Consider the following 22,625-nt stretch of genomic DNA (forward strand, 5'->3'; position numbering starts at 1 on the left):
GGACAAGTGAAGAAACAGTCCAGGACTGATAGCCCAAAACCAGGGTTAACTCACAGTTTTCAGCAGCCACCGTCAAACTTCCCCAAATCTTGGGGGGCCGCAGTTTCTTTATTTGCAAAATGAGGAGGATGGAGTTTATAATTCTTAGCCTCTCTGTCCCTCCATCTAATCCAGAGAATTACAAACTTGCTAATGATGGGATTCACCCAAGAAAAGGACGTGTTCAGAATACTGAATATAGGTCTAGGTACCTATATTATCATAAAAGTTCCACAGGTGATCAGCCCGTTTTGAGGGTCGTTCCTTCAGTGAAAGAGGGTGGATATACCTAACAAAAAGGAAAAATAGCTTCCCAATTGGAAAATTCAGAAGTTTCTATGAGAAATTTGGTGGGAAAGGCTAAGTAGAAGAATATTGAGAGGGCTTGAGAGCCAAAAGGGTTTTCCACCTTCCTGAAGCAAGGAGGCATTGCGCCCCAGAGTGAAAATTGTGCAATTTTGTGAGTTGATGTGACAGGCTTGGGCTGTCACCTCTTTGAGCCACTCTCTCAGGTCTGGAGACGGCTGACTGGTTCCCACTGAGGCCCTCTCTTCAAGAAAGCCCTAAGTCCTTTTTCTTTCTTCTGCAGGTTCACTGTAGGACACGTGCTGAAGTGTGTGAGAACACGCATTTTGCACTGGGTACTGGGCAGGGGTTCTTGGAGCCCAGTCAGTGCCTCTCACCTGCGGGGCCTGCACTTTGAGAACCCTGGGGCACTTGGGAAGAAAGGCCCCCTAAGCAAAAGCAAACAGCCATCTGTGTGTCTGGTCGAGGCATTGCCTTACCAAAGGTGACTTCCGGGGGATCTTAAGTCAGTTTGAAAAAATAGCCACTTGGACTTCTCGCCCCAAGAGTTAGGAAGGCAGCATTGCAGCACTTGTTCATAAGCCGTATTTATTTAGCCATTAACCTGGCACTTTGATTTTAGGGCAAAAGCGAGCTACACTGTGTGCCCTGAGGTAAAGATCAAAAAGGCCACCCATCGTTCGCCTGGGAATGCCTGCCTCCTTACCCTGATAACTTTAACTATTTTTCTGGATTGAATTTTAGTCTTTTTTTTTTTTTTTTTTTTTAAATCACTCCATGTATTCCATCCATTATTAGAAGTGGTCTTTGAGAAAGTGTGCAGCATCCTTCGGTCCCTGAGCATCTGTGTCCCTCAGGCAGGTCCCTTTCTGTTCTGGGATCCGGGTCACCGAGACGCATTAGGGAATGAAGGTGGGGGTCCCCTGGCCCTCACACGGTGCAGAGAGCCAGAATGCGCCCCTCGGCGGCCAAGCCCCAGCGCCGAGAACTCGCCTGCACCTCGCGCCGCCAGCCGCCTCCCGGCCCGGGATCGGGAAAGGAGGGAGGGGGCCGGAGGAGGGAAAGGGAGGCCGGGCGGGGGGTGCCTGGGAAGCCGGGCTGCGCTGACGTCACTGGGCGCGCAATTCGGCCCGGAGCGCTTTAAAAAACAAGCGTGCGAGCGGAGATGCTGCTCCACACAGAGCAGGCCGCCTGCAGCAGCAACGCTCTCTGCCCCTGCAGCGGCTGCAGCCGGAGGCCCGCGTGGCGGCAGCGGGCACGGCCCGGCCCCGCCGCGCTTCTCCTCGGCGCCCCCGCCGTGGGGCAGGAGCGCGGCGCCCCGCGCTGCGGGCGCCCTCCGAGCCGCAGAGGCCGGCGGCAACCCGGACGCTGCCCTCCCCCCGCGCCCCGCTCGCGGCCCCCCGCCCGGGCACCATGGACACCTCCCGGGTCGGCGTGCTCCTGTCCTTGCAGGTCCTGCTGCAGCTGGCGGCCGGGGGCGGCTCGCCGAGGCCGGGCGCGCTGCTGCGGGGGTGCCCCGCGCACTGTCAGTGCGAGCCCGACGGCAGGATGCTGCTCAGGGTGGACTGCTCCGACCTGGGGCTCTCGGAGCTGCCTTCCAACCTCAGCGTCTTCACCTCCTACCTGTAAGTGCGCCCCCCTCGGCTCCGGGAAGGGGGCAATTAGGGGAAGGGAAGCTAGCCTCAGACCGGCCCGGGGGTCCGGAGGGGGTGGACTGGTTTGCAGAGGGCATCTTGGACAGACGTGTTTGGGCCCCTGGGAAATGCACGTGTCTCGGGGGAGCACGCGCGCACTTTCTAAGGGCCCGCGAAGAAACTGCTTCGGGTGCAAGCCCCGAAAAGCGCCAGTGCTCGCAGCTTCCCGGTCCAGCTCCAGGCAGGTCGCAGGTCGAAGTCTTCCCGGTGCAGGCATTTGCCTGCTCCGTGGGCATTTGCGCCCATGAGCCTGGAACCTAAGGACGGGCTGCCCAGTTGATCGCTGCCCCAACCTCCCCTCCGCGCCCAGCCGCGTTCCACCAAGACCTGTAAAAAGTTTCCCCAAAGGAGAACTCCAGCTTGCCCACCCCCAAAAGAACTTGCTGTGCATCCCTTGCATGGGCGTGTGATGGAAACTTTTTTTCTTCCTTTCTTCTTCCTTTCTTTCTCTTTTCTCTCTCTCTCTCTCTCTCTCTCTCTCTCTCTCTCTCTCTCTCTCTTTTTAATGAAGTGATTAAAATGTGGCAACCACAAACCCTGATTAGAGCTGCCAGAACGTTATCTTCACCTTTGGCTGCCCGAGCCGCCCTTTGAAGTGCCCGCGGCCACGGTGTAATCTTTAACCATCTCCTCCTCCCCGGGAGGAAAAGGGAAGTGGGCTGAAGGCGGCGGGGAAGGTAAACAGCGACGCCGACACCCCGGAGGAGACCCGAAGCTCTCGGTCATCCTTCGGGACTCCTCCCACCCCTCCGCCCCCCACCACAGCCTCCGAAGCCCCAACCGCGAAGACCAGGCGGCGGCTCAGTCCGTAACTTTGTCTCTGGAAAACCTAGGCCCGAAGGGTAACAGGTGGTTGGGTTAGATGAAGTGACCCAGGAGGAACCCGATTTTCGGAAACCAAGGCGACAACTCCCCTCAAATCTGTGGAGCATATGAGGCTCGGTTCCTTCGGGCAGAGAGACTAGGGTCGGGGCCACCCTGGAAAAAAGGGTACTCGTAGTCTCAAGGTGACACGTTTAGGTTTTAATTCGAATCACTGCGGTGAGCCCACCCCAAGCCCACGCAATCCTGGTTTCGGCTTCTCTGATGTACCTTGGCAGGGGCGAGGATGTTTGTGAACTCGTTCTTTCCTGTGTTTAGTTGTTTTCTGGAGAAAAGAAACATGAAGAGGCTTGCACAACGCCATCCACTAGATAGTGATTCTTTTTCTAGAGACAGAATGAGAAAGAAAGAAAGAAAATTTTTCGGTTTGCTTTAATATTTCATTGAAAAGAAATACTGGAGTTTAGTATTAGCAAATGGCAGTCTCCTTATCTGACCATAAAACTATTTGGGGTACTTTTCTTTACTTGAAAGGATTATAAAATTATTTGTTCTGACCGTTCTCGAAGAATTCACATTTACAGCTGCCTGTACTACGAAGTGAAATGCTCATCCCCAGTCTCTGGTTTAAATGCTAAACTCATTGTTTCAAGAATCCCGTGGTCTTCTGTATAGTGAATTTTTGAGAGCAGTTTGGCAACTACCCTTAAGAGCCTGGAACTCTTCTTCCCCATCACCCTGAGGAAATTGATTATATGCAAGAGAGGTGTGCAATCCCCCCCCCCCCGCCCACTCAAAACACTTAACTATTTAAATCATGCACTTGTTATAAAGCATGTTTAAGAATACAGAAAATAAATTTGTGAGTAGCGTCAGGATGCTTTTTTCTCCCACTTGAAAGAATGAACATTTGTTCTGTTACTAAAAGTTGGTACCAAATGCTGTTTCAAATTATTTCCCACATACCTCAAATGCATTTAACTGTGTCCTCCATGTGTCAGATCATCCTGCCACTGTTCCTTATCTATCTATCATTATAGATAGCCCCTTGGAGTTAAGATACCATTAGGAAGTTAATTGTCATCTTTTTGTCCTGCCGTTTGATGATAGCCTGCACTCTGGCCTAAGGGGAAATTTTCTCAGTGCCCTATGAAATATTCATCTCAAAGTGTCTGAAAAGTGTCACAGAGAATGTTAAATACTTGCTTCTCGTGGCTAACATCTCAGGCGAAAGGAGTGCTAAATGTAGAAATAAGTCCTGACATAAGTATCCAAAGTGATGTTCTTCATAACGTGCGATTTCAGAATTTGGTCTGCTTTAGCGGACAAAATGTCAGGAGCCACGGGATGCCTTTTCTTTGTGAGTTGAGGGGTTTAGGGGTTTTTTGGGTTTTGTTTTGACAACTACAGGAACTCTGTGCAGACGTTAAGGGCAGATGGTGCCCTCTTTTGGTTACACCTAGAATTATCTGACCCATTTCTGCCTTCACTTACACACTCATAGCCTAAAAGAGAAATTTCTATTTACTCATATTCAAATAAATAAGCGTGTATTGTAGTGGTTTGCTTATTTTAAGAAATAATTTCCCTCTGCTCTTGAAAGAGACCACTGAGTTATAGTCCCTTAACCACTGGGGCCCCGTGGTAATTAAGCTTTGGCGAGAACATGGAAGTATGCCAGGACTGATGTGGGTAAAAAGCCAGACTACTGTCTTCTGTTGTTTGTAGCAGGTTATCACCATTTATTTGAGTCGAAATATTATCTCTTAATCTTCCTCCCCTCCCCACAAAAGAACAAGCATTTAATTTTCTTCAAACAGATTGATGATGGCAAGTTGCAGCTGTAAACATTTGGCAAATGGACTTGCCATAATCTGATAACTGGCCAGTTAGACTCATAGGTAAAGAAAGTTTCCTAAATCTCTTCACATAAGGCAAGAGCTATTTATGTCCAGTTTTATAATCTTTTTCCCCCAGAAAATCTCAGTCTTAAGCCACTCTAAACATTAATATTAATTCTATTTTCTTACTGCACTGCATTCCCCAGTAGATCTTTAATTGGACCACCGAACATGGTGAAAACACTGGAAAATCTCAATCTTAATCTCTCTCTCTCTCCTTCCTTGTCTCTCTCTCTCTCTCTCTCTCTCTCTCTCTCTCTCTCTTTCTCATTATCTCTTTCTCTCTCTCTTCCAATTGTGTTGGGCTCTGATGACACAAAATAATAAATAGGCTAATAAAGCTCACTCTAAAATAAGGAAAACACTAGGGTTGAGACATAAAAGCAGGCAATAATTGTTTACAATGTTTAATACAACTCAATCTACCAGTAGTGATCTGTCAGAAATAAAGTAGCTCTAGCATATAATCTTATTATAGGGAAACTATTTTAATGCGTGAAATGTGGACATTTTTTGCTAATTGGGTCTTAAAAGCAAGTTCGCCTATGCTACTTAGATGTGTCTTTCATCCAGTTAGCGTGGCATCCAGATAGATAACTAAATCCGTATGAACATCCTAATATAGTTTAGTATAGAAAATATACTTTTCTTTATTGATCTAGAACAGCCATTTTATTTTTAAATGAAAACTGAGTTTTTCCCTGCTGTTGCTTAAAGACATGAACATTTCATCCACAAGCAAATTCATGTCACATGAACTAAAGGAATGGGGAGAATGAATTGTGTTTTTTTTTTTAATTTTCGTATAATTTGCTTACTTTTCCATATGTAACTTTATAACAAAATTTAATTTTACACATAGTTAGCAAAACTGGAATTAATAAAAGCTGATCAAAAACCTCAATTATAACTAATTAAGTATGGCCCTGGTGTCATACATATGTTTTAAGCATTTAAGATGCAGTTTCAAAATTAAAGAATATTTTTAGAATCTTCTTTGAAATGGCTTAATATATTTCTGCTTCTCTTCAAGCAAAGAAAAGTATTTTAAATCAAGGAAAATGTTTGTAGTTTAGAAATGGTTACAAAAGTCTTTAACTCTTTTAACAGTCTTAATATTTAGATCAATTGCAAAATTTATACAGTTTGCTCTACAGACTGCTTTCAGAATTCGTTGAAAATATAATGATGTCAATAACTTTTTTCATTTTAGAGAAATTCTTTATTTTTCCCCAGGATTCCTAGCATTGTTTTAGTAGTGTTTTTGTTATGGGGGCAATTACTGAAACTAATTGACTAAATTATTCTGAGTGATTTTTTTAAAATACTGGTTCTGACTCAAACAATTTTGTGGTGTAGACTTAAAATAAATATTTTATTGAATATGATCTACATGTGCATGGCAGAGTTTGTGTGACAAAAATGAATTTTTACATATAAGAAATACGATCTTCAATGAGATCCTTAATCTTTTTTCTCTTTATGCGTTTTCTTCAAAGTAAAGGAGTTCTGATAGCAATCACAAACGAATTAGAAGATGGAATTAAAAAGGAAAACCTTTGTAGTTCAATAAAATTGTGTTTTGATAATGGAACCATTCCCACTTGGATGTGTTTAAAGAAGTTAAGAAAGTCTAAGCTGGTCTATGGTTTCTCATAGTTAACTTCTTATCTGAACTATCTGATTTTTTTTTCATTTTCAAGACATGTAAGTGTCAAAGGCATAGAAATAGTATCCATGTAAGCAATTAACCCAATAAAGCTGTCACATAATTAAAGACATTGCAGTATATTTGTAATTCTATAACTGATGCCTCATATCTACCTACCTTAGTAAAGCATTTTTTATATTTTTTCTACTAAACTCATAGATTTAAGTCATTTTAGCTATAAATTGAAGTATGTTTCTAATTAACCCAAATCATATGCCATAAGATAGAAATGAAAACCAGTAGTGAACTCTGCGTTGAGCAATTTTGTGAAGTCATTTTTTGTTTTTGTTCAGTTATTTATATAAATTCAGAATACTGTCAAATGGCACATTTCATTGTAAACACCCCAGAAGCGGACATTTCTGGTAAATTGAATTCTTCATGAGGAGGCAAATTCCTTCCTTTGAGATTCAGCGTCTTCACTCCTGTTGCAATGTTTTCCTTTATAGAATCTCATTTTATAGTAGAAAGATGAATCAGACTGGCATCAGAGCCACAACTGACGCACCACGTAGCAAAGAAAACAAGCTGATTATCTAGTCCTGTTGCTCTTTGTGATGCATCTTAGCAGAATTTCAGTTGTTAACTGTACCCGTGAGTTCTAACCTACTGCAACTCTTTTATTCCCATTATCTGTCAGCTTCAACCCACATTTTTATTCCCTCGTTACATATAAGACACCGACTACACTCTCGGTTGCACCCAAGGAACTCATTTTCTATGGGAAAGGGAGAGATTTCATAGGCTACAGGCAGAATTTTTCATAATTCAAAATTAATTTTGTTCTCCAGGGACAGGAAGCAAGGCCCATTCTTGAAATCCCTGGCATTTTCCCCTGCCTTCCCCAGGTAATTTTTTGTATTACCTTGAGGCCAATGGAAATGCCTTATTTGAAACTGGTAGGTAGAAGAACAGTAGTCATTTGATTTCAAGAGATAGTATTATATTATCTAGTGGCAATGCTAAAAGACTGTTAACAGGGTATTGGCATTGGTAGGAGAGCTGTATAAAAGATGCTTCATAAGCTGGACTCCTTCCTCATACCTTGCTATCGTTAGTACCTCCGTTCTTAATGTTGAAGTCTGGGATTGGAGAAGCAGAAGTTTACTGTGAAAGGATGCAGAGGAACCAGCCATGTCCTTGAAACCATCTTCCTTATGGTCAGGTGGAAGAACACTCTAGGATGTGATGATGAGTTCTATTTCCTTCAGGATTTACTGTCCTCACTAGACTGTGAGCTCCTACAGGGTAGGAAAGTTCCCACCTTATAACCCGAGTGCTCACACCAGTGCCTGACATTTAAGGGATGTTCTGGAAATATTTACAGTGGTGAACTGAACAGAATTGGCTGAACCAGCTGCTGAAATCCCAGCGGCTAAAATCAGTCAGAGAACAACTACTTGTCTGCAAGTAACACTACAGAAGGCTCTCCGCAATTATGGCCCAGCCCCACTTGAAAGACAAATTGTATTCAGCTTCAGTGATGCAATGAGCTGTTTAACAAACACACCATAATTTACATATCAAAATTACTTTATTATAATAACAGCTGACATTTATATTGTTCCTCCTGAGTACTAGGCATTATACTAAGTACTTCACTCCTTCAAATGCCCCACAAACACACTGTGACACAGGTACTCTCATCATCCCTAACTTGTGGGCCTATCTGCTTATTGCAAAAATGTTTACATGGTTCAACATGTTTTGGGCCCTCTCTGAACTTATCTTCAGGACCAGTTTTGCCAGAAACACAAGAAAACCAGCCTTCTAATTTATAGTTATGCCTCACAGTAATTGTAATTGGTGCTGAAATATTTCAGCATGTTTTTTTTTTCAGGAACACAATTTATGAAGCTCTAATAACAGAAACATTCCTTCAAGGAATGGGGCTATGCAGCTTTTAATTTTCAATAAAATGAGAATAACATTATACAGCTTAGGGCCAATATTTTAAGTTTAGTAGGTATCTTTTCATATGTCCATTTTATTACTACCATGGAAACCATTTTTCTTATCTCCAAGTCAAAGATAAATTGTGGTAGCTGCCCAAATATCATAAAGAGTGATCAATTGACTAATAAACTTCCAAGTCAAAAATAAAACTTCTTTTTTTTTTCTATGACCAGATCTATGTGTCAAATAAAATAGCTGAATTCTTTGGAACTATTTCTCAATTCTGAGAGACATGAACTTTCTTAATAGGCAAATTTTATGTGAGTTCATTTTCACCTTTAAAACTGATGAGATGAATTGCTATCATAAAAGGTTTCCATACATCATTTGATTCAGAATGGAAATTATGTCAAAGTTTTACCTACTTTATCTACTATCTGTAAACTATGCATGGCTTAACAGTTTGGCCAGTGATACAGAAGTCTTTCTGTGTAAATTAGAAATCTGGGTAAATCAGAGAAAACTTCCCTCCTTCCGACAAAGAGAAACTCTTCCTAAACTATCCATTCTGTTTCTTCAGTCTTCCATTTCATTTGCTGCTGTAAACCTGATGTGTGTTAATCATTTATTGTATTACAAAGTCAACATGAAAAACCAATAGTTGGCCAATTAAATGAATTACAGATTATATTCAGTATAGAGAGAACCTCATCAAGTAAGAATTGATGTTTAGAAAGTGTACGATACATTGGGGTATAATCTCTAAAATCTCCTAAAACGCCCCTCTCAACTCTAGTTTCCTGTTAACATTAATAATTGAAAATTATGCAGCAGTAATTTTCAAGTATCTCATTTTTAATGTATACACATTTTTTTTTCTGTGTTCATTTTACCCTCCTTGCCTTCAGAAGGAGTTTGGTTTCATCTTCTGAAGAGGACTGTGGTTGTCAAGGGGGAAGAAAGCAATCTCTGTCACACACACACACACACAACACCAACATGCCAATAAGAAGCGGTTCCCTTTGTGCCACTTGCTGGGTGGAAGGGATACGTAACATGGACGTGGCATGACAGTGGAGAGCCGTCTCGTTGAAGGGGAGAGATGAGGAGCTGGCTGTGTGGAGGCACCTTCAGTTTAGTTCAGAAGCTGAAATGCAGAAGACAATGGTCCTGGCAAAGGGAGCCCAACTCCAGCTGAGAACGCGTGCACTGAGCTGACCTTCCTCGTCAGCCTGCCAGCTGAGATTAAGCTTTCCTCAAGTGGTCCCTTGTTAGCCCAGCCTTTTCCCCAGCGTTGCTCATCTTTCACAACTGGAAGCCAAGTGTTTCAAACTGTTACTCAATTTTGCAGCCAAATTCCTTTATTTCCTCCTTCCTCCTCCTCTTCTCCCTCACACACTCACACACACACACTGTGATGGCTAACCTTACGTTCGTGCCTTCCTTTCCAAAGTCTACACTCAGAAAAGAACATAAGAATTTTTATGTTTCACTAAAAAACTGGTAAATATTTTTGTGCTTCTTTTTTTCTTGAAACCTTGATTAAGTAGAACAGGGACCTCTACAAAAGATGTCTATTTGCAAAAATAACCTGACTTTGATCAAAAAACCCGCAAAAGTGTACTTCTCAGGAAAGTAGAAAACCACACATGATCTCAAGTGGAAAAAATATAAAGAATTTGCTGAATTTTTAACCTTAGTACATAACAAAGATATTATTTTAAAGTTGGTTGGTTAATGTGGGCTGTGTTAGAAATTTCATTGTGTTGTGTTTGGGTTTACCCAATGTTATTTTAATGAGTTTATTGGTTCAACACACAAAACACCACATGGAGCTTGAAGTTTTCAGGTTATAAATTTTCTTGTGAGGCACTTACTTGAAGGAACTCTGTTACATAATCAATTGGTCTTTAAATCTATCAGCACAAAATAACCTCTCACTTTTTGTATACATATACAGTGAAGATGATTTGGTTATAAAAACCAAATAAAAATTTCCATGGAAGGAGTTACATTCCTCGGTCATCTATTTTGTATATATATATATATATTGAGACTTCTGTAATAAACATTTATTTCACAATGTTTGATGAATGAATCTCCAGAATGAGTTTGGAGTCTTCTAATTAAGACTGAAATAAGAAATCTTCATCCTTATTTCCTCTTCAAATTTCCTGTCCCGAAGGGCCCCTTAGCAGACATGTCTGCATTTGGCCGTAGACCTACCCTATAATTGTTACAGTGTCAATTGCCCAACAGAGTAAAGCCTAGGAAAAAATGCCAAGAGAAGTGGAAAGACTACATGAGGAAACCTGCTACCCAAGAAACAGTGCAGGCAGAAAGGAGAGACTGTGAGGCCACCAGGAGGCACAGGACACAGGTGGTCCACTTCTCCCGTGTCTCTCTTCATCCTTCTCCATCCCCTGCTTGCAGATAGTATCAGAGGACTGGAAGCGTGCATTTTCCTTATCTCAAACCCTCCCCCCACCCTCACCACTTCCCCCACCCAGGGCTCCAAACAACAAGATGAAGGGAAGTTTAGAAAGAAGAGTCTTCGGGATTAAAGTATCAACTCTAAGTGCACTGAAATTGGGGTGTTTGATTTTAACTTGGGGGAAGCCGCATCACCATCCCCGGGTGGGAAGCCTTCACTCACAGCAGCCCCCTCTCCTCGGCAGCTGTTGTTCTCCGGGGGGGGGGGGGGGGGGGGGGGGGGGGGGGCGGTGCTCAGTGCAACGGAGGAAGTTCAAGATCTTTTTTCATTAAGTCTTCAAGCTCGGGTAGCAAAAGGAAATCCTAGTTAAACCAGATTCTCCCAGGGTATAAGTATATCTCATTTGAAGATCTCAAAAGTTTTAGCAACATGATTAACCAACAGCAAGTTTTGACCTTCCACCTTACAGCTGCTGGCCATCCAGTGTAAAGTCCACTTCCCCAGGGTCTTATAATTGTGAGAAGTGTTAGGTGGATATGGACTGGTTCCGAATGACTATTAGATAGTAATTTGAAGCCTTCTTTGCCTTAGCCGTAGAAACTCCTTAGAACATAGGTGATTGTATATTGGGAAAGAAAGGCTAATTTTGATAGATTTATGTTAATTACAATAAAAACCAATTCAGAGCTTGAGCTAATAGCCAACTACATGTAGAGTAAGTTCTACTATAAAGAACTAAGGATAATCTTTTATGCACAAATTACCAGAAGGACTAAGCTGTATACCTAAGTTCACATTACACAGTACAAAACTGAAATTTAATCATGACTGCTAGAGCATTACCCTAATTGCCCAAATAAACAGAATTAAAATCGGTGTCAGAGGTTTCTGATGAGGCAAAAACTGTCTCTACTCATGGGATTTAGGATGTAAAGGACCTTGGAGGTCACCTAATCCAACACCTTCATTTCACAGATGATGAAATGCATGCTCATAAGAAGTAAATGACATTCCCAAAAGCCACGTGGCTGGCAAACATGGAATTGGAACCCAGGGCTCCTGAAAACCCCAGTTGAGTGTTCCTTCTTGTCACTTTTTTGTTCCAACGCCAGATACCCAAGTGAATTCTAAAATTCCCGGTTACTTTTCTAGATGTGGCCACATACCCCGTTGCTTATGTATGCTGTATACATAAATTTTTCTGTCTGAATTTTAACCTTTTCATCTTTTGGGGGCCCATTGCAGATACAGATTAAGTGTTTATCAGCTAAAAATCTGCAAAACTGAAGGAAATAATCAGATTTAGTTTGAGGAATAAATAAATAATTTCCCACATTTCTGATCATAGTAGTTAAGCATGTGTTTATTATCATTTGAATTTCATCTGTGACTTTAATTTGACCAAGTTTAGGTTGTCTTCGTGTCTCTTGTATGCGCTCCCTTTCTCGTCTAGCACTGAAATTGCTTTAGTTCAAGCTCTTCTCGCTGTTTGCCTGGATCACTGCAGCAGTCTCCCGCCTTGGTTTACATAGACCCTCAAGACACACACATTCTCTGCCACCACACTAGTTTGTCCAAGATGCAATTCTGGTCATGTCTCTCTTGTATTCAGTCTTTCAGTGGTTCCCATGATTTCATGAGGAAGTTTAATATCTCAGTTAACCCACAGAGTAAGCTTCTCTTGTCTCATTCCTCACCCACAAACCCTGCTGCCAGTTCCACTCCCTAGCCCCTTCTGTTCTCTTCTCTCCAGCCACATCAAGCTACACCTACAACTTCCATGTTTCATTCCTCTAGAGGACCAGTCACGTGTGTGGGCATCTGTTTGGAATGCTTTTCTTTTTTTTTCATTTTGCTGACTTCTATGAGTCTTTCCACACTCAGTTCAACCATCACCTCCTCTGGAAAGCCTCCAGTGACCCACCACTCCAGAAACCTATACCTGATGCTTCCACATTTTGATGAGCTCACCTCAGTCATAGAACTCACCACACTTGATTACCATACTTGATCTGCTTGTCTGTTTTTGTTACTGGACTATGTATATCCCTTGAATTGTAGATTTTCTTGGACCAAAGAAGAAAGAGTCTTCCTGGGACTTAGATCAGAACACAGAATCCCTGTGTATTCATTGTGTTTTCCAATTTCTGAATTTTGTGATGCTTTGCTCTCTTGGGGACTTGCTGACCCAGGAGATATTGCCTCTCTCAGGGCTATCTAAATTCCCAGAGATATCCATGACTCCCATGCAAGTGTGCCTTTCACATGCAAGCCAACCAATCCAAAGCCACACCCCCACCACCTTCATTGTTGGGCTCCTACAGGGCTCTTCCACTCTAGGTCAATATTGCCAATCCTAATCACACAGGGCCAGGTACCAGACAGCTGCAGATGGCCCCAGCACTCCAGAACCTGCTGAAATTATTTAAACTAGTCAATTCTTAGCCTGCTTACCCCATCCATTCCTTCCATTCCTTTCCATTTCCCATGGAAACCACAATAAAAGTTCTTGCCCATGCTTTCTTCCTTCTTCTTCCTCCTAAATGACCCTGGTGCTCACGCATGTGGTCCTGCATGGCCGGATGTGGCCCTACTCTTGGGGACTGTGAGTAACAAACTATCTTTTCATGTAACAATCTATTGGCCATACCATACCTAAATAACATTAAAACCTATATTTTATTTTTTTAAGTTTTTTGTTATTTATTTATTTATTTATTTATTTATTATTTACTTTGAGGGGAAAATAGAGAGCAAGCAGGGGAGGAGCAAAGAGAGAGGGAGAGACAGAATCCCAAGCAGGCTGGGCATGATCAGCGCAGGGCCCAGTGCAAGGCTCAAAACTCAGGAACTGTGAGATCATGACCTGAGCAGAAGTCAAGAGTCAGACACTTAACCGATCAAGCCACCCAGGTGCCCCTAAAACCTAGATTTTAAAACACCTTCTCTCCATGCACGCCTGTGCCGGGGCTCACTCAAGGGAGAGTCAGTACCATTTCCTCTCTCTGGGGGCACTGTCCCTCCTATTCCCCTAAACTCTACAGAAAACCTGCACTTTTCCACATCTAAGATGTAGGGCACCATTTTTCTGTCCATCAAATGTGTAGCAGAAACTGAAACAAACTTATATAATCTCTGGTATAATCTTGTAATGTGACAGTGGAGAGGTCCTTCCCTCTAAGCTTGGCAGACTACATATTTGTAAATTCCCAAGAAAGAGAAAGAGAGGAAAAAACCATTCAGAGAGTGCTCTTAACACTTTTACCCCCAATTTCTCATTTGAATCTCATAACAGTAACAGTAACAGTAAGAGTAAAATATTTCTAAAGTAGGGAAAATAGTAACTGAGAACAGCTTTGACAAAGATCACAGACCTATCTTAAGTAACCTTGGCAGGCTACTCTGTCTCTGTTTTCTCATCTGTAAAATGGCAGTAATTAATGATATCCACCTCACTGGATTGTTGTGGAGATTGCTAAAATAATTCATGTAAAGCGCTGTGCACAGTATCTCCTGTGTGGAGCATGCATTAAGTGTTAAATGCTATTGTCTTTGTTGGTGATGAAATTATAGTTGTTAAAACACTACACCCATGCTTTTCAAATACAGTATTGACTCTTGTTATTCCCCAAAATAGCTAAGTTCGTTGCCCTGAAATTTTGTAATTTTCATTAAACAAGAATTTTCAGTGTTAAAAACAAGGGGAGAATAGCAGAGAGGTACCTACTGGGCAGAAAAACAGGAGAAGCAAAAAGAGGCAGCTTCAAATGAGTAGTGTACCACCCAGTACTTGTTAAGTAAAAAGATTCTTTCATCTCTGATCCTTGGTATCAAAGAGATAGAAGATTCTGTGTGTTGAATGAAGTTTCATATTTTCACATGGGTGCGTACAGCATTTCGTAGACACTGCATAGAGCTCCGCGAGGGCTGATGACTAAGTAAGTACTTTGTTACAGATTGAAGTCCACTCTTCAGACACGATTCGATGAATGGCCCACAGTTTGTGGTCCTGGGCTTAAATTGTTTTCCTGCTATCATTTTCATCTCACCCATTCCCATGATTTTTCTTGAGTATGTAGGAAAAATTCAGTTTGGTAACTTCCTGGGCTATCAGAAGGTCAGTCCCAGCAGTTGACCTGCTGTTAGCAGCAGGCAAGAGATAATGGGTTCAGGAGGACAGAAAGGACATAGGGAACCCACCCTTTCTCAGAACCAGAGATGCACCCAGGAACACTAAAAATGTGTTTGATTTTTGAAATATATTAAACAGCTGAAAAAATAATTCTACTCTAAGGGGGGAAAACGTATATAAGGAATAGGTTTATGTCCATCTGAAAGTACCTTCCAAGGAGTTGAATTTTCATGAGGGATTTGGGTAGCTGTCTTTGATAAAGAAGCAGTTAGTTCAATGCAATTGCAGGAAGGGTCTTTGCAAGCAGTGATGACATGAGGCTAAAATAATTTCCTGGAGGATAATAGATGCTGACGACTTGAATCTGTGAGGAGGAGGGGATTCAAAGTTACATAGAGGGTCAAAGTACCATTCGGGCTTGTCTTTGAGCAGGGGGCCTTGGAATTAGGCCCAGTGATCCCCAGCAGAGAGGAGAGATGGGTGGGCGGTTATTGGACCAGACAGCCTTTTAATTCTGCTGGATGAGCCCTGTGTCCCATCTCTTCAGATTCTCTACACTCCCCCTACAGAAGAGGCAAGCTGCTTCACCCATGACCAATGAAATCAAGAGAGCAGGTCTGAAAAGAACAGGGAAAATCTCCCCTGTAGGAACACTTTTATATCTTACTACATGTGAAAAGATGATTCTGGAATTCTCAAGTGCCTACTGAATTACTTAAGTAGGAAGCTGATTTCTTTTACAGCCCCAAAGCCAAAACTGAAGGAACGTTCAGGCAGACACCTATTACGTGTTACCCAGCAGCACAGATTGGACAAGTGGGATCTCTCAGCCGAGCTTTATTAAGCAGTTTAAACAATCACCAAAGAAGGCTGAATCAGAAGGCAGCAAAAGTCAAGCAGCTTCCTAGGAAGAGTCAGAAAAGTATCTGCCTCAGGCAAAGCAAAATTCTCTAGGTGGAGAGGGGATAAGAGAAAAGCGGCAACCCAGAAGAGACTGTGGCAAATAGGAAAAGGGATTTTAAAAAGCGCTAAGAAAGACTCAAAGGTGAGGTGGACTGCAGGACAGAGAGAAGAGTGAGGCATGAGGACAGACTGCCAACATGGCATAGACCCTGGCTTCTGTCTCTGGGGTAGGGTTGGCTCACCCAACCGGTAGACATCAGTCTTTCAAGGGATCTACAGGCACATTCACACATCCTGCGCCTGCGTGCACGTGATGGAGGCCCACCTCTGCATTTACATGTGGAAGAAACGGAAGCTCATTTTGGAAACAAGCTAAAAATCTCTAAACACCTATCTACTCTATCCACAGGATGATAAAGCAACTGGCATACTCCTAAGAGATGAGAAATAATTAACACCGTAGTGCGGCAAAACAAAACAAAGCAGACGTGCAGAGGAACAGTGTGCTAGATAAGCATCTAGTCCATGGTTCTCAGGTTGTCTGCACATTAGCTCCATCTGGATTATTAACCACCTTGAGGCCTAAATCCCACACCATACCAACTCAATCAAAATCTCTGGGGGAAGAAGCTAGGCATCAGAATGATTTTTTACTCCCCAAGGCAAATGCAATATGCAGTCAAGTTTTGAGAACCACTGAACTAGATCTAGCTACCCCACTTATCAGCAATAGAACCTCTGGCAAGATGCATAAACTCCTTGCCTCGGTTTTCACATCTATAAAATAAGAGAGGCAAGCATATGCTCTGAGGTCTCTCCAATTCTCTATGAATCTATCAGCTTGACATTTGCGGGTGTTGTGCTGGGACAGGTGTAGCAAGATCGCAGAAAATGGAAGGTTTCTACACATCCACACCCACACCCGTTTTGTGCAGCAAATCTGGGAGCATTGTTTACTCTCCTGCAGTGAGCATTACTTAAAATGACTTTATTTGTTTTGCAGTTTAGAGGGCCTCTGTAGGTAGCCTCAGGAGCCCATTCATTTCATTAACATTAAATCAACAAGCAGACCTTCTTTCTGCCTCTCTCAAGCAGGATTAATGGATTTTGGCATGATTTGTGCATCTAGCAGCAAAACCTCTTGCTGAGAAAGCTGGCAGGCTTGACTAATTCCCAGCAGTGCTAACTTCATAAACTTACTATAAGCTTTTAACTTTGACTGAAGATTAAAGGTAATGACTTCACACTGTTACATTTGAATGCATGACACTCAAGATGTATAAAAACTATACAAAAATGACAAACTATTTGATAAATTAACATTATATATATGTTTGCATGCGTGTGTGTATAGAGATACGGTTTTTATGCTTATGAAAATACTCAATTCTGTGTATGTTAAAAAGGATTCTCTTAAACACCAAAAAAGATTTATGCAATTAGTAATCTACGCTAAATAGAGCACTGACAGTTGCATATGTAAAGTGGAAGCATAAAAACCTATGGTTGGGATACGGTAAATATGCTAATAGAAGACCCAGTTTTGTGTGAAGCTGTAACACGATGGACTGTTGAATAGGAACAATTTTCTAAGAAACAAAATGATTCGGCTCTATGAGACCAGTGTTCACCTATAAATAATCCCACATATGACTATGCTTATATATTTTTTTCTTCCAGGCAGTCTTTAAATTCAAAATTCAGAGAAGTCTGCATGAAGAAGGGAGAGAAAAGAGGGAAAATACAATATTTCCAGCCCATCTGACAAGACTACATAAAAAGCTTTTGATCAAAGGGTCTTAAGTACACTTTACTGGTGTGACAAACAACATTTTTATCCCTTTATTAGATTTATTTTCTTCTGAAAACTGCAGTGACCAGGGTATGGTTTGTGAAAGAAAGCTGGCAGGGTTGTGTTCTTTGATTCCTAATTAACACCTTCGGTCTCAAAAGAGAACCAACAGAAATACCATAAAATGTTGCAGCTGCATTGTGATTCCGCTTGGTTGGTTTGTTAAAAGTCGGCTGGGCATTGGCGGCTGCAATAAAGGGAAAGCTCAATGGATGTTTTGTATTGTGCCCACTGAAGTGAAAGAAGGCAACCATTTTATTTTTCAAATGGGCAGCTGCAGAGGGAGGTTTAAATGGAGCTAAATGCAAGATTTACTGTTAATTTATAGTAAATAAATAAGGAGAAGAAAGCCTAATGTTCCAGTTTTTACAGTCACATAGAAATTTTAGCGAGAAATTATTAAGGACAGCAATTTTGGCGCTTTTTAGCAACTGATTTGGGGAATTTGGCGGCAAGGAAGAGCATTCATTATTAAAAATCAAAATAGCCTTTTTGAAAGAGTTGAGTAAGCCAAATCTTTGGAAATTGTCACTTCCTCTTTGAAAGGTAAAGGTATATCTTCCCTGTCTTTGGTAATGTAACTCCCTCAACCCACTTTATTGAAACCCTAAAATTTATTCAGATCGGAATTAAGTAAGATTCCCTACACCCGCCCCCCCCACCTCACTTTTTTTTAAAGAGCATGGAGTTGAATTTTGCCTTGGGTAGGGGAATAAAGGAGGCATTTAACTCTGGTCAGATAAATCTCACTCACATTCAAAAACGCAATTAAGGAAATATGTAAATCTAGATGTTTCATCAAATGCTAGCTAAGGGGTTACTAGTTCTTTTCGAACACAATGACTGAACTAAAGAACTTTAGTGTCTGTGTAAGAACCATTGTCCAAGCTGCAGTCCCTGTTGGAAACAGAGTCCGGCCCGGCCGTGGGAAATACCTACATATTTGACACAGGCCCTATTTCTGAGAGAAAGGGGATGGAAAGGAAAGTATGGCGATTTTACTGTTGCATTCTAATCAGCCATGATCTGCCTAATTTGCTTTGATCAGGAAGATAAACTAATTTTTCTATGGGCTGGATAAAAGTAATTAGCAAGCCAAAGCTTTCATGTTATTTCAAAAGAGCTAAAGTAAAGAGGATCAGAAATTGTAATGGTGGGAGCTAAATACATCTTTTCGGCTCATCTGAGAGCATTGTTAGTTCAAAATAGGATACGGACACAGAAGAGGAACTCTGGCTAAAGATAGTTTCATGGGCTGCACGACTATTGTAAATCCTGGGATCTACAATGCTATGTAACTAAACAGAATTGCCAAGGGGTGATTTATATTTGGTGCCTGTGTCATGTGGCCCCGTTCTTTTGGGTGGACACCTTTACCTTTACTACCTAGTCCTAAAACATTGTTGGTTTTTCCAGCATCTCTGCATTTGAGTTGTTGTATTTCAGTTGGGGGTAGTTGGATGTGTTTATTTGAGCCCTAAGCCACTGCTCCTCTAAAGCACAGAGACAGGGCCAGCTTGGGAGTCTATGATCCTGGATACACTAGAGTGGGGATCTGAGATCAAACTGAAAAAGGTAATCAGGAACCTGACTCTCCAGATGCTTAAATTTCACAGCCTGGTTCACCGGCTTTTGTGCCAGTCACCAGCTTCAGTAATGCCGCGTCCTCTCCTCTTGCTCTTTCTAAACACCCAAACACATGTAGTTATTAGATGAGAAGGAAAGATTCTGGAATATGGGATTTTGTTTCTTAAAAAAAAAAAAATCTTCTATTTAATGTTACTTTTTTTTGTTGTTGATATGACCTTTGCTTTACTTCCTTTTCCAGGCTGTTGTACCAGATATGGTATCTGTAACCCTACTGTAAACTTAATTGCTTTTTTGGCTACTAATCTCCTTTGCTAGGGTTCTTAGATACCAAAGTGTACATTTCGTGTCAGACTCAATGTGTCTTATAAAATAAGTGGATCTTTTAAAAGAATCTCTCTGTGAGGTTGGAGCTCACCAAGCATCAAGGTTATATACAAACTGTTGTTACAGAATGATTCCAAAGAAAACAAGGCGACAAAACCACCATTCTACCCTGTTTTTAAAATTATTCAAAATTATTTGACTTACTTTTTCTCATGTTTTTCTCCTCTTTTTGGAAAGCTACAGTCAACAAACATATTTTTAAGCTTATTTATTTATTTTGAGAGAGAAAGAGAGAGCACAGGTGAAGGGAGGAGCAAAGAGAGAGAGGGAGAGAGAGAATCCCAAGCAGGCTCTGTGTTGTCAGCACAGAGCCCCACACGGGGCTCATAGTGGGGCTTGAACTCACGACCATGAGGTCATGACCTGAGCCGGAATCCAGAGTTGGACACTCAACCAACTGAGCCACCCAGGTGCCCCCAAACATTTTAACCTTAACAAATAAAATAAGTTGGGGCACCTGGGTGTCTCATTCTGTTAAGCATCTGACTTTGGCTCAGGTCATGATCTCACAGTTCGTGGGTTCGAGCCCCACATCGGGGTCTGACAGCTCAGAGCCTGGAACCTGCTTCAGATCTGTGTCTCCCTCTGTTTCTGCCCTTCCCTTGCTCATACTCTGTCTCTCTCTCAAAAACAAATAAACATTAAAAATTTTTTAATTAAAAAATACAAGTAAGTCTTTTCATTTTGTTGCTGACTGTCATAGGTCTAGAAAAGATGGCAACTATTAGGAATAAATTCAATTTATGGCTGTGGAGGAAATCCTTAGTTGTGTTAACGTCATGTTCCTGCATATTCATTAATTCATTCACAAAATTAATGTCTATCTATTGCCAACTCTGTTCTAGATCCTGAGAGCGTAGCAGTATAGCCTTTGCAGGGGAGACAGACATGAAGTAAATGCTTATTTAAATTTATGTCACTAAGATTATGAAAAGACTCTGGTGGAGAATGAAAGTGCCCTACAAGAGAACCTGCCTGGTCTTGGTGGTCAGGGAACACTTCCATTAGGAAGTGACATTTAATCTGAATCTTAGAGGACCAGTTGGCATTGGCCAGAAGGAAAGGGAAAGTCCATTCTAGACCCACTTTCCCATTTCAGTCTAAGCAATGGCTGGATTGTCTCCTATGCGTTCTGCTCCTGTAATATACAGCATGATGCCAAGGACCTGTAAATACCTCCTGTTGTAGGAGGTCTTAACACGGTTACCCCTAGGGGGCAGGATCCTCCTCTGAGATTTGACCTATCATTTCTTGGAAGCCTCATAGGAATATACTAAAAAGAGCTGTGTGGCAAGGGGCTCTGCAGCTGTGTTCTGGTGTCCCAAGTGTACCTTCTGCTTTAGTAGCTTATAGTGTTACTGGGCATACTGAATTCGTTTTCAGGTCTCTGAAACATAATTATGATCTTATTTATTTGCACCCCTAATAATCAGCTGAAAAGAAGAAGTGGTAATCGTGCTGTGTAGACCTGTATGTTTCTCCTGCATTAGATGGGGAGCCAAGAAGCAGAAGCAAGATCTTCCCTCTGCCCTTCTCTCATTCACAGTAAACTCTTCCAAATTCTGTTCACAAGGGGGAGCTGATCAGACCTAAGTGTGCACATTTATTAATTTTTTTCATTATTCACCTCCCATTGGCTTGGCACTTGCTATTAGGCAGGTTCTAGACTAAGCCCAAGAAATAAAGATGAATCAATTAACAGCCTCTGCTTTCTGGAGTTCACAGTTTAGTGGAGAAAGGCAGACAAGTAACCCAAAGCAGTATGGTGGGGAAGAGCCCCATTCTGGCTCTTTGTTGGAATCCTGGCACTGCACTTATTACCTTGGGCAGATTAAACTCCTCTGTGGCTCCAGTTTCCCCATCTGTAAAACAGAATATTTCTCATAGGGTTGTTCATGAGTGTTATTCTTGGCAGAGCACTTATAACAGTGCCTGACAGGTAGCAAATACAAGGCAGGGTTAGGTCTGATTATTACTAGAGGTCAGTATGAAGTCCTGTGGAGACATAGAGAAGGAAACCATTCATTCTACCTGGAGTTGAAAATACTTCCCAGAGAGGGTTGTGTTTACCCTTCTTTTAAAGGATGGGGAGGATTTCACCACGTGGGTGGGGAGTGTCCTTCAGAAGCACATCAACAGAGGCACCAGAGTAGGAAAGCACATGGAAATGTTCAGATTTGCTAAACACGAGGCCACAGTGACTGGAAATGAGACAGCTTTGAGGAAAGATAACACAGAAAACATCTGAATGACTGCAAGACCTCCTGAGAAGAGATGGAGTGTTCAGTATCGAGAAATTTGCTAAAGCACAGGTCAGGTGTGACTGACACCTGCCAAATGAAGTCATAGGTCTTTTTTCAGGTTTTCCTTCAAATGATTGAGCCCCCAACGACAGACCAAACCTCTGAGGGCCGGGGTTTTAATCTTGCCTTGCCGTTGAGTAATTTATGACCGAAGGATACCATTTACCCTTTCTCATCTGTTTTGGCCTCTGCTAAATAAGAGAAGTCATCCAGGGTCCATTTTTAGTGCAAAGGTCACCCTCGATTTTCTTTACATACGGCAAGGAATGCTTGACTTGCAAATGAATGTCCCAGCCATGTTTAATGCACAGGCATTGCATGTGGAAAAAGTGGATATGGAAGCAGACTCGGGGCTTCCTCCACAAGCAGCTTCTGCTCTCAGGAGTCCTCCAGCTCTGGCTCTTCCTCCTCCTTTACCACAGTGGCTTCCATTCCAACCTGCCTTAGACCCCACATCTGTTTCCAACTCTAAGACGGGGTTAGGTTTCTTCCTTCTCCATGTCCTTTTCCAAAACCCCAAAACAAAAATACATGAATGAACAGTTTCTGAATGACACTCTCAACTCTACTGTATCTTGAGAGTCAATCCTACTCACTTCTGAGGGCCCTTGGTCATCACTGCCTTTGCTGAAAACAAAATTATAACAGATCTTCCCCC

At 42.1% G+C, this 22,625-nt stretch overlaps 1 protein-coding gene across 2 annotated transcripts in view; it reads left to right on the plus strand.

Moving 5' to 3' along the window:
• Positions 1–1,705: 1,705 nt before the first annotated feature.
• Positions 1,706–22,625, plus strand: part of LGR5 (leucine rich repeat containing G protein-coupled receptor 5) — a 137,335-nt gene continuing 116,415 nt past the window's right edge. The window contains exon 1 of one of the 2 annotated variants that reach the window (XM_043565036.1): positions 1,706–1,970. In XM_043565036.1, the coding sequence (XP_043420971.1) occupies positions 1,759–1,970 (212 nt within the window). In that variant the 5' untranslated portion in view covers positions 1,706–1,758. The remainder of the gene's footprint in view (positions 1,971–22,625) is intronic. The other variant, XM_043565035.1, reaches the window with a different exon arrangement.

Source organism: Prionailurus bengalensis, chromosome B4, assembly GCF_016509475.1.
Source record: "Prionailurus bengalensis isolate Pbe53 chromosome B4, Fcat_Pben_1.1_paternal_pri, whole genome shotgun sequence".
NCBI classification, from domain to species: domain Eukaryota; kingdom Metazoa; phylum Chordata; class Mammalia; order Carnivora; family Felidae; genus Prionailurus; species Prionailurus bengalensis.